The 17,401-nt window shown below is 37.9% G+C and overlaps 1 protein-coding gene across 1 annotated transcript in view; it reads right to left on the bottom strand.

Moving 5' to 3' along the window:
* STARD9 (StAR related lipid transfer domain containing 9) overlaps positions 1-17,401 on the bottom strand; it is a 109,336-nt gene that overhangs the window by 83,205 nt on the left and 8,730 nt on the right. Inside the window, exons 2-3 of the mRNA XM_014950158.1 lie at positions 11,250-11,319; positions 8,116-8,232 (exon numbers count right to left, since the gene is read on the bottom strand). Coding sequence (XP_014805644.1) covers positions 8,116-8,232; positions 11,250-11,319 — 187 coding nt within the window. The remainder of the gene's footprint in view (positions 1-8,115; positions 8,233-11,249; positions 11,320-17,401) is intronic.

The following is a 17,401-nucleotide window of genomic DNA, read 5'->3' as shown; positions in this document are numbered from 1 at the left end:
ACACCTGCATACAGCTTAGTTATTTAACAGGTTTAATTTTAAATACATCTCCATCACTAGAAGTTAATTTAAGAAACCAAACCAAAACAAAAAATCATCCTTCCAAATAACCACATGCTGTCATTTCAGAAAGACTGCAGGTCACCACTAATACCCAGCTTTTGTTTTCACTTGTAAACATGCAAATCTGACAAGGTTGATAGAAGTAATACAGATTGTGAATGTGCGGGTTCAACTGCAGCACGCATCCTTTCAATATTATTTAGCAAATTATACTGCCTGCCTGTTGTAAAGAATGTGCTCTGTGTGTCTAGCAAGCAGCGGTCAGTGCCTGTCAGGGAAACAGAGTGAGTGTGTATGAGCACTACCAGATGGAACACTTGGAAAACATTTCATTTCATTGTGCTGTGAAACAGGCTATGGATTTCCCTCGACTTGTTACCTTAATCCTTATTCACAGAAATCCTCTCTTATGTACTCATGTTTGGGCTTCACATTTGAAATGTATCTGCATTCATTTAGAGTTGCATATGAATATTATCACAGAAATACTATATTATTTCTATCAATTAACTCAATGCCTCAGTTACTTGAAATTAATTTTTTTATCTCCAAAATGCAATGTTTTTACTGTTATGCATGGTAAATTGAAAATCAACTTGATTCTTTTTTGTCTTCCAATAAATCCTGCTTTGAAGAAGTTTACAATTATTCACAATAATTCCCAGAGAAGTTTTCTGCAAAGAAATCTTGGTATAACCAGGAAGAATGACCTTATTCGATCACAAACTGAACAGAGCAGCTGTGTTGCTGGCAGAAGATACATAGTATGCACTCATGGTGGTTTCCCTCCCTCCATCATAATCCATTATATACTGATCCAATTATTGCACAAAAAGCCTTTCTCTTATAGCACGCTCTCCTTTTCACTTCTGTCTCACTCTGGTTTGGAGAAAAAAAAATATCTTGTGGATGGAATGCTTACTGCTTTTAAAATATTTCATGCAAAAATGCCATTTACACCCACAGCCACTGCCTCGTTTTTTCTCCCTCTTTTTCCACCAATACAAGGCAGAGAGAATGAACTGAAGGATTTTTCAAGAGAGTTACATTAGAGCTTTATAATAATTTTTAGAATTGAGCATATATGCCAGATAAAATATTTTGAATTTGCCTTGAGAATTCTCAAGACAATTGAATATTTGAATTTCACAGGCAACGTACGGAGGCATGAAAGTGTCACAAACTCAGCTTAGAAAGGAAAGGTCTCTCAGTTCAAGTTCATTAGAATTGTGACTACTTTTGCATCTCAGTTCAAGTTCATTAGAATTGTGACTAGTTTTGCATTTAAAAAGGAAAAAAAGAAAAAAAAAAGGGAAGCAAGTACAGTGACTTAGTTTGATGAAGGGTTGGAAAGTATGTTGCAATCTTTTGCATCCAAACAATACCATTGCGCAACTTTTCCCAACTTTTTCAATTAACATCTAAACCAACCAAACAAAACCCTCCAAAAACAAAACAAAAAACCTAGTACCATATTGAAGATCCTGCATATTAAAACAAGCATATATGTATCTTCTTCTCTTTACTTTTCAGTTACACTCTGACAAGGAGGTAAGAAAACTATCTCTGCCTGCCTCTTTCCCCAACTACTTTTCTTAGCTGGAAGTAGTATAAAGCCCTACTATGCCAGGAAGTCAAATGTGATGAAAAGCAATTATGGTACTTTTAAAACAAATAAAAACTTGAAATATCTGTTAACAGGAGTCATGTGCATTCACTCATATGAGCCAACAGTAACCTCTATTTCTCCCTCAGAGCACAAGATAAAACCCAATCTTTCCAACGAATATTTATAAACAAAGATAGAACCAATTAGATAATGTGTTTAAATGGAATCATACATTTGCAATGGACAGACATGCAAAGAGAACCCGTGCCACTTATTAAAAAGTTTAGAAATAAACATCCTTTAACATACTGTCTTGCTTCTGAGCAGTCTTGTAAAACCTTCAATCATTTAAATGTACAGTGGAAATGCACTGAAAAAAGAAGCACAGTTATTGTTTCACTTCTGTTAGTAAGCTGATGCTGAAGAATGGGGCAGGGTAGGGGAGGAGAAAGCCAAGAAATTAGAAGCTACTACTGACATTTACCATGAGACTGGTTTTCATACTCTTACTGCTTTCTCACTGTAAAACCACCCTGATTCTTTACAATATTTTTGACAAGTCACACATCACAGAGAAATTTCCACATACAGGGAAATCCACATGAAATTTTGAAACCAAGAGATTTTTTGTGGGTTTTTTTGATAGGCAGCCACTTCTGATCTAAAAGACAATGTAATCTTTCAGGGGAAAAGATACAAGAGTATATCGTCACTCAGCTGTTTACAACCACCTCTGTGCACTGTCATATTTCTTAATTTACCTCAAAGACAGTCATCTTTTTGTTTGCTCATGGCCTTTTTGGTTGAGTTCTTTTATGATTGGGTCACAGCATTACTGAAAACAATAATATTCAGGGAGACACCAAATGAATATTCATACCTGCATAAAACTAATACACTATGCCAAACTGCAATAAGATCCTTATGAAGTCAGGCCCAGAAGTGTGAAATTCCTTGACCAATAGGAATATAATTTATTTCATACCTTTGAAAGCCTGAGGTAAAAAGTCTAAATTACAATTTAGATGCACTAAGGTACAAAAAAGTAAGCTTGAGATCTGCAAAATGTTTTCCAAGAAAACCCAGTTGGAGATTTGGACCCCACTGAATGAAGTGCAATTTGGGCACTCGGAGACTTTCCTGGATTTCACTCTTTCTACCATTCAAAGCCTATTAGTCATGGGATGTATTCTTCTTATCAAAAGGAACAGACCGCTACACACCAGCTATCTATGGCAACTGCTGTGTGTAAATACCTGCTCATACATCCTGTGGGTCAGTCTGCCACCGTGGTTGCTGTGCACGCACAATACCCGGATGGGTAGGATGGCTGGAGGGAAGCTGAGGACTGAAGCTGTAACAACCAGCTATACTTAATGCTTGCATGTGTTCCTGTAGCCTTAAGAATACTCTTGTGTAGAACACTCTTAAGAGTTTTTTTAACTGTGCTGGCATTAAATCAAGCTGAATTTATTTTTTTTTTTTCAGTAGGATTTAAATGGACATTTACTTAAGTTTGGAAATTGTTTTAAACATTTTCCGTTGCTTGGTGGAGCTAAAATAGACTTGAGGAAAGATTCATTAAGAGCTATTTTAGGTTTCACAATGGAAACACAAAAAGCTGAAACGCTTTCCTACACCAGACAAAAAATTTAAATTTAAGTTAGTTTAAATTTAGATGTTTGTTTGCGGGACAACTAAAAAGGTCTCACAGCACCTATATATAACTACCATATTCAACTAGGAGAATGGACCAGCAAACCTGAATCTGCCAGTAAGATTAAACATTATAATGCTAAATATCAATACAGTATCATTATCACACATTATTTTCACTGCAAAATGGAAGTATGCCATGAATCTCTATTAAAGGATAATCCCATAGTTACACAATGGCCAAAGAGTGATGGATTTCCAACATTGTCTTTGGAAAACAATCCTGAACTACACACACCTTCCTGAAGACATCTGTGGAGGAAGGGGGTGGGTGGAGAAGGAAGCAATAATTACTTTTACACAAAACGTCTCCCTTTACTAAAGCAGGTTTTGTATAATACCAAACTCACCTCCCTAAAAAACCTTAATACAAGGATATATTAATACAGAATAAAAAACAAGAGACATGGTGAAACTACTTCATTGTATGCAAGCAGTAAAGCCCAGGTGGAGAACACTCAGCATTCTCCCTCTGCCAGACTAAACTAACTCTTGTGGCACAGAGGAAAATGAACAGTTTATCTCAAAAATGGCAGGAAAAGGAACATCCTTGGAAGTATTACAGTTTCTACTGAGTTTTTTTTGTTTGGTTGGTTAGTTTTTGGTTGGGTTTTGTAACTATATCTTGACATTGATGGTTTAGAAAACCATTGTCTTGTTTATAACCATGGAAAATGCCTGAAACAAATTTCAGACTCAAGATCAAAAAAACTGCATGACCTGTTTTTTTCCTTAAATGCCTATAATCTTTTAGAATTTCCTTCTGTTTCTTATTTCATATTTTGCCCATCAAATGTTCTGTTCCTGTCCTGAATTAATATTTATTTGTTACACGTTCTTTCCCTGGTCCTATACCATTTTTTGATACTCAGTTTCTTTCTCTCTGCCTCTCTAGGGCCTGGTTCACCTCTCTGTACTTAAAAAGATTTAGCACTTCTGTTTGCTTTCCTTTTCTCTTTAATGCCTGGTAGCTCTGCTTGATTTAGCCAGTGACTCTTCTCTTAGGGGACTTCTTTATTCTTCTATTCTGTTTATGCACCAACAAAATCCATTTAGGGGGGAAAAAAAAAAAAAAAAAAAAAAAAAAAAAAAAAAAAAAAAAAAAAAAAAAAAAAAAAAAAAAAAGGTAGACTTCCCCTTGGGAAGAATTGCACATTTGTGAATGTAGATGAAAATTCTCAGCTTAATATCACTGTGAAGTATTCAACCACCCATTGAGAAAACAAAAGCAACAGGCGTGAGGATCTGGGCCTGACCAGAGGTCCCACTGCAAAATGTGGCATTCAGCTTATTTGGAAAATGAACATAATACTTGCCTAGCTGAACTACTTAAAAAATCTTACATTTTGTAAAGAATTAATATAACTTTGAAAGGAAGACTAAGAATTCAGACCACTACTATTAGACTTCTAAATTAAGCTTATAAATTCCTGGATCATCATTAGGAACGCTGTATAGCTTCGTATTTCACCACGATTAGGAGATAAATAAACAAAACTGAACTCTGCCTCATACCTAGTTCCTCAAATGTTTTAAATGAGAATAATCTTGAATAACAAAGACTATCCATTTGTACCTGAAACCATCTTCTGAAACCAACTGCTACCCAACAAGTTATCTCTGCTAAGAAGCCTATATCCCAAGTGTGTACAGTGATGCCCCTCAGTAGTCAAAGATCAGTTTTATATTTAGTTTAGCAAACTTTCCTCTTTTCAGAGATATGAGGCCTATATTGTCTGTGTAATGCCCATCAAGAATGCTTGTATATATAATGAAGAAAGAATTGCTTTTTAAATTCACCCCTAAAACCTATGTACACTTAAAATAATAACACTTATTTTAATTAAAAAAATAATAACATTTCTTAAAAATAATTCGTATTTTTGACTGCTTGTGCCTGATTTTTGAAGGGAAAAGCACTTCCAGTTTCAGTGCTACTAAAAATAAAGAGTAAAGGCATATCATCTGTCACATGAGCACTGCAGATTTTGCTAATTTCATTCAGTTCCTCTTCAGTGTACTGTATTATAAAGTCTGTTCTCCCCAAAATAAAGTGAAAAAATGCCTTCCCCCCCCTTTTTTTTGATTAAAAAAAGCAATAGAAGAAATATTAACATGACCGTATTAGGAAAAACAAACAAGATGGGCAACATGGATTCCCATTTTGACAAACAGAAGTAGTATACAGGTGGGAGAGAAAGCACAATTTTTATAAACAGAACAATAAATCTGAACTTTTCATCCAAACATTTGAAAGTACTTACACAAGCGTGACTTATGCCTGTTGTAAATACCCGCAAAGTATATCATCAAAATATATAGGGAATAAAATGTATTGTGTGTAGTCATCTTTGGAATGCAAGGGACCAGAACGTAAAGTGAGCAATATTAACATCCGGAAGAAACGGTAAGAATTATTCAGAGAAGTAGATTTGTATCTTTAAAATCATATTTTTACCTAAACACTATGATTTGCAGCACTCTCACTATTGTTTTACTGTCACAGAACCCTTAACAACTGAAGAAACCATTAGGACTTCATTTTTCTATGTCCATCCAGAGGACAAAAAAAGGACAGTGTACTAAAAAGACAGGATTCTACAAAAATCAACCTGAAGGCAGATACTTTAATCTCCTTTTCATCCTCAACCAATACACCAATCATGTATGATAAGACTTGGCAGGACATTTTACAGGAGAAAGTAATCCAAGGTCAGCTCATGAAAGAAAGCTTTTACTGGATGACAGTGTTACCAAACGCCCTTTGGCTGCAGATAGCATCATTGCTGTAAGGAAGCTTAGAAACTTCAAGCTCAGCACTGAAGAAATGATTCAAAACATGGAATCAGCACAATAAACTGCATTCATACAGTGCAAGGGGGCAGACAAATGCACAAAAGCATGGTAAGATTGCAGTATTCCAGCAGCCCTCTTCTCAAGGTCATTTAAAGTACGCTTTACTGGTTCTACAATCACCAAGACAGGTAAAAAGCTCACGAAATTCACTCTTGACTCCAGGCCTTTCAAAGCACAAGTCCCTCTTTAAACTTTTCCTAACTCATGAAGGAGATCTGTCAGAGGCTCAAGAACCCAATAGTTACATGAAGCAGCACTGGACATCCTTTCAACCAGCATCAGATCCGAGTAGAGAAATCATTACTTAATTTTCTACGACCAGTGAGCTTTTGTTTTCCCTTCAGTGTTTTTATTGGATAAAATGGTATTGTATGATAACACAGGACTCACCACAGAGTCTGAAATACCTACTCAGCCCCAGCAAGGAAGCTGCACTGTTTATATTGCGGTTTACATTCTTTTTCAATTGCACTTGTATTTAATAACAACAAGAACAAAAAAATCACACTTTGTGGCCAATATTTATATTTTCCATTTGGCAGATCTGATAATTTTTCATACCAAGTAGAGATAAAGCTGAGTTGGCAGACTGTATTTATCAACATTTCATCTGCTAAACCATTTCATCTGGAAAGCCAACCATATTGTCAACAGTTCTAAGAAGCACGCTCCTGAGTGTATTATGAAAAAAAAGATGAAGAACATAAAATCCAAATAAGCAAGTAAGATAATACAAAGGAGCGGGACAGGACCCAAACCTAACAGCTCAACACTTAAAGATTTGTTAGTTGTAATCCCTAAAATGGAAGTTTATCTAGTGCTGAGTACTTAAGAAAGAAAACTTTCTTTTTTAAACACTAAACACAAACTTCCAGAGTTCCCAATATCACTTTCATGCTACTGCACCAAGCAGGAAAAGCAGCACAACCAAAATTTTGATCTATTGTTCTGGTAATTGCCAAATTTAATAGTTTTTCAAATATTGCCTCTCAAAAGTAAAACAATCCTGTGCTCATCACCACCAGAAATACATATTTCACAGGACTATTTGAGCCTTAAGGGATACTTTCTGTGAAAAACAACACAATTATACAGGTTAGAATTTCAGGAATAATTGTACTGACAACAGACAAAAATGAAATAAGATAGAATTCTGAAGACAAAAGAGCAGCAAAAACTTATTTTAATGCTGACAGAAATGTGATTGTACACATGCATAGAGAAATCTCTGGATAGTTTTGCCAAGCACGATATTTATTTATTTATAGTAGATTTAATAATTTCTTCTTCTTTATTAACAAAAATTTGCAGTTGTATCCTATTTTTATACCAAATGCTTCAACTTTCTTTCTTAATCAATCAAACCTCGGATCTTCAAACTAAGACTCTCCATTAGACACAAGAGATTTCTGATGCTTTAGCAAGCAAAAGCACTCAGAACAATACACTGTAAGTACAATTTACTACTGTTAAAGATGTGATTACTTCACTGTTAACCCTTTCAGCAGCATCACCTTGACACTCTTCCTTTCACCTCAGAGCCTTCTCCTTCTAGAACCTGATTACTGTCCCTCCTTCCAAAATTCTCTGCTTAAGCTAAAGACGTCAGATCATCGCAATTAACGATCACTACCAAAGCTGACATGTCTAATGAAGGTGTGCATCAGTTGATGAACAAGGGTATTGCAGCCCTACTGCTCCTACTTAAGACAAAAGATATGAATACTGTGGTCTTACACACAAATAAGAAAAAGATGGGGGCAAAAAAGAAAATGAAATTTTATCTATCGTAAGTCTCAGTCTCCTCCTGTAGATGAATATAAAAGACAAAAAAAGATGGGAACACAGACATGAACAGCAGCATCACTTACCATTTCCTGAGACGCATACTTCGGATCTTCGGGATCAACTGACCAGTAGCAGTAATCAAAGCTGAAGGCCACAGTCTTTTCTCTCGAGTCCCAAGCACCATCAAGCCTACTATCAACCTGACAACAGAAAGAAAAAAAAGACAGAAAGACCAATAAGCTCACCAAAAATCAACTATTAGAAAACTAACAGGAACTTTATCTAAGATCTGTATTGTAGGAAAGGAATGGCAAATAGTTTGTCCTCTTTACTCGAGTCCCAAGCACCATCAAGCCTACTATCAACCTGACAACAGAAAGAAAAAAAAAGACCAATATATTTTTAAGCTCACCAAAAATCAACTATTAAAAAACTAACAGGAACTTTATCTAAGATCTGTATTGTAGGAAAGGAATGGCAAATAGTTTGTCCTCTTTATTCAATTTTCTTTGATGCTCAGAGTGAAGCGGACACATCCATGACAGGCCTGCTGAAGAATTTTTGCCGAAGGGTTCATTTATTACAGCTAAGGTCCTCCAGGCCGTATATAACAAACACAATTTAGTGAATCTTCACATCTCTATTAGCAGGAAAGTTCTATAGCCCTTTTTATATTTTTCTGTCATTTTTCGGTTTCACCAAGAGCTGCATCACAGAAACTATGCCCAAAGTGAGAAAACAAAACCCATTTTCTCACTATATAGTTGAAATGCAGGTGTCTTCCTCTTTGCTTTATCATGGTTGTAGGTTAAGGCTTCTGTCACTGGGACTGCACACTGCAAATCTAACCTTTACAGGTTACTAATAATGACAGTGAAGCCTTTCAAGCACAATAGTCAGAAATGGCGACTAAAATTTTAAGGGAATCATGTAAGTCTTTCTGTATAATCTTGCCTAAGTGATTTGTAATAAAACAGATAAGCTTATGAAAAAGTAACAACAGGTTGCTGTCCTACTCAGCAAGTAGAGCAAAGAGCCAAAACATTACATAAAATTAACACCATCCACATGTAATTTCGACCTAATCGGTAACTTTATTGTAACCTTGACATTTGCAATAACATAAGCAGAAAAAAAGGTTTGTTATAATTTCGTACCTCAACAAACTGTTTCACTAATGGCCCCAAAAACTAGAGGGTGACTGTGCTATCTGCCTGATTACTGGATAAAGGGTGCCCTAAGCCCTGAACTCTGCCACCAGCTGTGAGGCTTACAGGGAAAATTAATTAACAGGCCCCTCTGACAGGTTTGTGGGTTTTGGGTTGTTGTTTTTTTTTAAACTAAGAAAGAGCAAAGCAAAAGAGGACAGAAATAATTTTAAATTATCTTGGAAATAGAGAGGTTTCACGTATTTTAAACCTCACACGATTCTAAAAGTTGCCACCCTGAGTTAAGTACAACCAAGGTTTCCTTTAGGCACGATCAACTTCTCAACGAGCCCACTGATCATCTTCAATAACAACATTTTCGTCATGTTGTGATTCAGAGATTTTTAGGCAATTACCTTTTTTTTTTCTTAGATTTTCTACAGCAATAGGCAGGAGGAGGCCTAAAGCACTGCCTTCCTATTGCAACATGTAAAAATAAAAAACAAAAAATAAAACCCCACCCCTCCACCTCAGGAAAAGCAGCCCCTGATCACAGAGGTGATGACCCTTCTGGTGAGAGAGGGTTTAATTTATACACTAACTTGGATTCACCAAAGTCTGTCTAACTTTAGCTAATACATAAAGCAAACTTACTCTCTTAACAAAACTTACCAATTACGAAGCCTCAAGAGAGAAACATCCACAAGCCAGTCCTCACATCACCAAAATAACCCTCCTCAAGCCTGCCACAAGTAGTACACCTCACTGCTGTGGTTTCCCCAGGCAGCCCACAGCTCCTCGTTAAACAAATAAAGTGTAAAAAAAAAAAAAAAAGGAAAAAAAAAGCCCCAAACCCTCTAGGTCTAACGAGGCTCAGCTGGGCCTAGTTAACCTAGTTAAGCCACTGCATGACCGAGGCTTCCACCTGCCCAGGGAGGTCTCCCCACAGGGCGGGAAGCTTGGGAGGCCCAGGTCCCCCCAGCCCTGCCTCACCAGCGTCTCTTCCAGAGCTTTACCACAGGTGTAAGGAATTGGGGAAAACGATTTCAGAAAGTGGCCAGTCTCAGACCCTGCAAATACAGCCTTTGAGAAGAAAAAATGCAGAAAATAAGCGATGTTTTACACCCATGAGACCTCTCATACCACTAGTATTTTTTCCCTCTTCTTTCTCTAAAAAAGAACACTTATAGTCAATATAAAAATAAATATAATGTAAAAAAGATAAATAGTTTGAATCTTCTAATTCCATTTTTGCCACTGTTTCTCTTCATAACCTAATAAAGCCTTTCTCTTGAACCAACAATCCAGAGTAATTGGGCTGCTTGAAAATACAAGGAAAGAGGAGAGAACAAATACAAAATGCATCCCTCTTTTAGCATGCCCACAGTAATCAGTTATCCCACAGTGCATTTATTTGCCTTTCAAGCAGTAACATGCTTGAAAAAACAAAAATTGATTTACTCCCATTCTATTAATTTAGTGAAGAACCATGGCAGCTTTAAATAGTTCAAGAATCTAAATCAGAGGGCTGATTCTCATGCACTCTGGCTCCAGAGTTCTCACAGAGGACAACAGCTACATTAAGTTTATTCTTATAGCTCTTGGTCTCTTACCAAGGCCTGAAGTGTAGCCGAACACATTTTGCTCCATTTCATGTAAGTCAGTTGCACTCTGAGTGCAAATATGAGAGGAGGAGAAACACACGGAAAGAAATTATCCAGATGTTAGAAACAGTAAGATAAACACAAAATTCTAAACAATTTACTAACAGCTTTGAATGATGGCATGCAGCCAGATTGCAGCAGCTTTGATAAATAAAAAATATAGAAAATGCAGCTACATGTTATATCCCATCTAAGAAAAAAAAAAAAAACAAAATCAAAACCCCCACAACCCCAAACCAAAACCCCCGCCACACACACTTTTGCTGTATTTATTCTAGAGTTGTGTCAGTTTAAATGTCTCCCTTTAATATTTCTATTAGAATGACACAATAGCCAAACAAAACCAGAAAAGCATCAGGGTACCAGGATCCTTTTATGAGAAAGAAAACATGACAAAAAGCATACCTTTATATTTCTGACTTTTGCCACTTTGTCATCAACTTCTACAATGACTCTTCCTCCTTCTGCACTCTCTCTGGAAACAGAACACATTCAAAAATCCATTTAAAATACAAAGGCACATAAAGATGCATGTCAAATTTGTAAATGCCGGAAATTTGTGTTTACTTTAACAAACTGCAGACAGAAAGAGCTATAAAACAGCTACTCATAAGACACTGTGATAGGAAGCAGCATTTGCAGATCTGCAGCCACTTATGTCTATAGTAAAAGAACAAAAGAGGACTGTGGCCATTAAATGGTTTCCAAGAGCTTGTCCAAATAGTTTGTTAGGATTTTATTTCAAATCAAGAGTTGTTTTAAATTATGTTTACAAGGAAGTAGAGTGGAGCATGGGTAGACTGGCTGTGCTTTGTGGAGTACAAATCCATGTCACAGGACCTGGGAGCCGCAAGTGTTGTCAACTCATACCACCTGATTTTTACCACATAATCCACAATGCATGTTGTAGTCCTCAAAAAAGTACCCTTTAGCAAAACAAAACTGTCCTGAGATGTAAATGGCCAGGATTGTTCCACAAGTGCAAAGAACCACACACTCATATATACTGTAAATACTCCCTTTGAACACAGCTATGACTGGCTACTACAGCCAACTTCCACTTCCAAAGATGAGTCATATTAGAAAAGAATGATAAAAGCACGTGGCCAAAGTGAAAAAAACCCACCACCACCAACAAAACCAACCAAAAACCTCAAACCAACCAACAGTTTATTTCTGGCCTGACAGCATGATAACTACTTGAAGTTAAGGATGCTCTTATTTATAGGTGTGTTTATTCACATCCTCCTCAATAATTGCCATGGATTGTTATATACATAGCAAGACAGAAATGAGGAAGAGGAGGTCAGTGGCCTACTTACCTGACAGGAGAAAATAGCTGTACAATTTGGTACTGAGAGGCCAAGAAAGTAGCTGTACAATTTGGTACTGAGAGGCCAAGAACAAGAGAAGGATGTTTTATCTTTTGTATTTGTTTGATATTTTGCTTTGCACTCTGATACTGACAAATCTTGTAAGTTGCAACTTTACCAGAAAGTTTTATTTTGATGAAGTCTAATGCTTTTGAAAAGGTGGAAGAAATTGGTTTACAAATAAAATAAATTTTGTCCTTAGTGCAGTTTTATCACACTTTGTTCAAAAGCAAGATGAAGGCACACACACTGTCATTTAAAATTAGCTGTATATACATCCCCTGACAATCAGCTGGACCAGTACTATCAGGTCAGTTAAAAACTAGGTAAGATAAAACAAGAGTTAGAAAATTCAAACCCAGCTGACCACCGGTCCCAGATGTGTCTTTTAACAGCTTTGTTTAGATGTGCACAGAAGTATTTACTCCCCCACCAATTACAGTCTGCTTTCACAGACAGCTCTGACTTCCAGGCAGCACATAGCACAATGTGCCCTGTCTCTGGGGTCTCCTCTCTCCAGTTCCCAGTCTTTACTCCATGCTTTCTATACCAAAACGACATTTAAAATAATGCCATATGGCACTTAAGACTTCTGTAGAGACAGTAACTGTAGCATTTGAGCTTTAAAAGCATAAAGAAGTTTTAAACACCTTTCTGAGCATAGGCTCTCCCTGTTTTGCTCTACCTCAAAATAATGCTTTACCTTAAAGTCTCTGTGCTTTACTTTTCTTCCTGGACACCAGCTGGGGTCAGCAAACACATTACTGCAATTAAATGGGACAGAAGACCTTGCCCTCAGTTCCTATACCTGGGCTTTAATTGTGACTTGGACAACACTGAGCTCAATTTATCAAGGCAGTTCTCAGCTGGTGAGTTTTTTGACTTATGGGGATGGTGCAAGCACAATTTGGTCAACACTAGAGAATACAAGCTCAGATGCACTCAGAGAAAGAAGACCCCTTAAAACTTTTAAGTGCTATGTTCTTAAGAGTCTTCACAGAGCATATTAAACAGTTTTAGTTGTTTAAAACTTGGGCAGAAATGAGTGGATTTGGATGGAGAATTTAAAAAAATGCACATTAGATTTCCAAATTTAAATAAATTGGAAATTCAAATATAAGGTCACCTTAAGTTGCTTTGAAATATTTTAAAACTTAATTTTCCCTTAATGTCATCTTCTGTAGCAGCTGAACTCTTTGGGACAAAGCTTTAAAGTAATTAAAAATATCTAGCCTGAGGCAGGCAATCATACATGGGAGACTTCTACCCAAATGGCCGAAATCTGGCAAAGCTCTTAATAGTTTTAAATGCCAGGGTATTCTCATTGCAGACATAAAGCAACCTCAACAACAAGCAATGCTCCCAACCCCACGTATAACAGTTAGGTGACACTCGCTGCCTTCAGTCCATGTGCACTATACACAAATGACTTTATGCTGGGGGTTCTCATCACCTCACACTCTCCCAGGCCACAGTCACTATTAAAGATTCAAGATAAGGAGAAATTCCAAACATAAAACTTTTGAAGTACAACAATTTTTCAGATATATATCAGTTTATACACTTGTACTTACATTAAAATAAATATAAAACCAGTAAGGTATAAACAACACAAAATAAAATTAGCAAACCACCTTTTACCACGGGGTAACATTCCTCACTAGGCAGACAAAAAGCTCTACGCAGCAGTGAAGGAGCTTTGTTAAAGTCCCACATGACAAGAAAGCCTCCAGCAAACAGGGATGGAACCAAAGTCTCCACATAAGTCACAGCATATTTTATCGATCTTAACTGCAGGCTGTGGCTGCAAGGGGCAATTTCTCTTCTCTGCTCCACCATCCCACTTATGTTCCCACTTCTTGCATCTGATCTAGCAATAAAACACCCACGCAATGACTCAAGATCAGCTATGATCAGGAAACAAACACACCAAAATAAATAATCAGGGTGCCACAGGGCCAGCAAGCCCTTCCAGAGCACTGAGCACAGTGGTTGCACAGAGGACCATGCGGTGGTGGGAATGGAGACCCCTCCATCCTGCAGCAGCTTACCAGCCGGAGAACATTGAACATAAACAAAACTGGACCCACAGCCAAACCATACATTCAGCCTCCCTTTAAACATGCGCTTGTTTCATCCTTTTTTTACCAGGTTTCCCAACCAGAGGTTGTTGGGAAAGAAAGCAGAGTTTAAAATGTGAAGCCCAGGAGGCAAAGCAGACTCACAGCTGTTCTAGATGTTCTGACCTTAACTCCAGATTGCAAACACTACAAAAGCGCTCTCAGCAAAAACTGTGTTTGTCAGCACAGTCTCACACACGTGTGTACCACAGTTTGCATCTCACTGATAAAACAATCCCTCATCCTTAGGAATGGGTGCTCTGCTCCACAGATAGGAAAGCTGTATTCCTTGTTTCAATAATATCAGTTCCAAAGTACACTAGACACATCTGACTTCTGCCGCTCAGAAGTCACAGTGATCTTAACATTTAATTTCCCCACTTCTTGAAAAATTCATGATTTTTTCAAGATTTTTGGGAACTGCCTCTCTCCCTCTAAATTACTTCGGACAGCTAACTTGTTTTCATGCAAAGATAAAGCTACAGAGCAACCATTTAATGGTACATGTCCCAGGAAAGACTTGGATCTTCTCAGATACAGAAAGTTTTAGAGAAATGCAGACACAGCAACAGAACAGTGACACAAGTACAGAACGCAGGGGCAGGGCTGTAACCGGGAGCTACAAGAGAGACCTGACAGGAGCAAAATTGCTGTGGCAGTCCAAAAGACAGGAGCAGCCCAAAGGAAAATCCCCTCCTAACATTTGCTGTCCCTATGACAAATCATTTCTGCAGCCAACACATAAAGCTAACACAACCCCAGAGGGACAACAGACACTCTGCAAGACCTGGAAGAATGACCCAGTGGAAAAGAATCACAGGAAGATCAAGAATCCCTGAGAGGGCACAGCTTGCTGGACCTCACTGACACCATTTTATATACTGAGTACAGAAGAAAAAGCAGGTATACAGAGCTGGAGGAAGGAGTAGGTGGAAAGAAAGGGAGGCAGTTGTTTATTTTAGCTGTTATAAAATTTGCCCAACTTCTCCTCCAACCTCTCAAATAACAGTCAGGCACTTGGAGAACAAAGGAGCTGACTTTTAAAAGTCCCCTATTTATTTTAAAAACATGCACATGCAGTAAAGGAAAAATATTGAAGTCAGCAGTAGTCATGTCATACAACAAAACAACTTCTACAAATACAGACCACCAAATGCTCACCAAAGCAATCAGACATACTGAAGCCAATACATACCACTCAAGTACACGAGAAATCTTAAAACACTTTTTAAAGAATTGAGTATGCATCTACTTATTCAAACTTTGAAAATAACCCTGCACCGTAATCGTTGCAAGCACTTACACTTTCCTTCCGATTCCCATGACCCAAGTTGTGGTGTTCCCATCACTCCAAACCCAATCTCAACCTGTACTGAGTCAAAGGACCTCAAAAGCAGTATGGCAACAGTGTCAATACCTCCCCTCTCACAGTGATTTTTGCTGATCCGGACAATCGTCTCAGTTCTGTTTTTTGGAACAATTCATTTTAATCTTTTTTCTAGACTTTTCTAGAACAAAAAGTAGCCTTCTGTGGCCTACTGTAATGGACATTGTCACACTGCTTACAAACACAACCAAAAGCACACCTGTAGCAAGCCTGGCAGGATGCACACCAGTGGTCACTGCTGCTGTCTCCAGGACTCTGTCACTTCCCAGGATGTGACCCATAGCCATGATGGTGTGTAAGTAAGGTACAACATTTACCAAACTACTTCCACTTGTACCTGGGACACTTTGTGCCATAAAATGGCACCCCTATGCAATCACCATGCCAGCAGCTGCAGTATTATGCTGAGGAAGTTTGGGGAGTATTCAGATCTATCTTTTTCTTCCCATTAACATTATAAAGTGTCTTTGCCTTCCTTTTATTGGTGACCTCGGCAGAGATGTCTTTGAGAAGCTGCCATCTTTGCACCTCCTCAGTGACTGACCTTGCCCACAAAAACAAAAAAACAAACAATACAAGGTGTATTTTCTATTATGCTAGTCTTCAGAGAACACTGCCCCAGACAAAATGGGTTGAGGACAAGGGTGCAATGAGAAGAGAACTAAAACTCCATGCTGGTCCATCAGAAATTTTAGCGAAGAACCTCAAAGCCTTCAGTCATTAGGGCTTCTCCACTCTACTGACAAGTTAAGTACCTACAACCACAACTGTCCCAAACACAGCATCCCTCCATGACACCAGCATAATCTGTATCCTTATCCCTACTGCTGTAAACTCTGAAAGTCAAGAGCTTTTAACAGTATGAAAACCCCCTCTTTGGCTAGTGCAGTTATTTTTATTAAAAAAAAAAAGTATCAATAATCAATACATTTACCTGAAGTTTGTTTTCAGTGTTTTTCACTATTTAGTACTATGCAATAGTATCTTGGATATTTCTCTTTAAGTTATAATTGTTTTACTGTGTCTTGCAAAAGAGGAGTGCACACCCGGTTAGCAACCCTCCTACCAAATTCAGAACAGATGTTTATAAATAATTTAAAAATCTATATTGAAGCCAAGAACACGGAGTTCACCAAGACAGCACGCTGCTATACTAGACACGCTGCTCAAGTTATCTTTCCAGGCTCCTCCTATCTGCGCAGAGCTTTGATTGGCTGTGATAACGGCTAACAAAATCTGATGGCCAAAAATAAGCATTCCTAGCGATCACCATCACCCTCGTATAGTTTCTCCCTATTCTTCTTTGCAAATATTATATAGCAATAACAATAGGAACGCTTGGTGCAGACATAAACATGAGGCATCGTCAGTGCTCTTTTCAGACACAAGCCTGCACAACACTTAAAGTATTTACTTAATCTTACCAGAGATTTGATATATGTATTCTTGAGCTGGGAGAGGAAGCACAGGAGATGGCCTCCTTGGGTCACAGTGAGCTCCACAATCCTGCCATGTAACGGCACCCTACAAGAAGAGTGTTCCTGTCTGCACCATCTCTCAAGTCTCCTACTCCTACAACAAGAGCCTCAGGCATCTCCCTTGAGCAATCCCAGTCAGAAATACTCCCGATGACCCATCAGTGCTTTGAACAGCTGCGGAGTAACGCTGCTTTCTCTT

The sequence above is a fragment of the Calidris pugnax genome, unplaced genomic scaffold (genome assembly GCF_001431845.1).
Source record: "Calidris pugnax isolate Ruff unplaced genomic scaffold, ASM143184v1 scaffold68, whole genome shotgun sequence".
Lineage (NCBI taxonomy): Eukaryota > Metazoa > Chordata > Aves > Charadriiformes > Scolopacidae > Calidris > Calidris pugnax.
The sequence above is the reverse complement of the archived record's forward strand: the minus strand, read 5'-3'. Positions and strand labels throughout refer to the sequence as shown.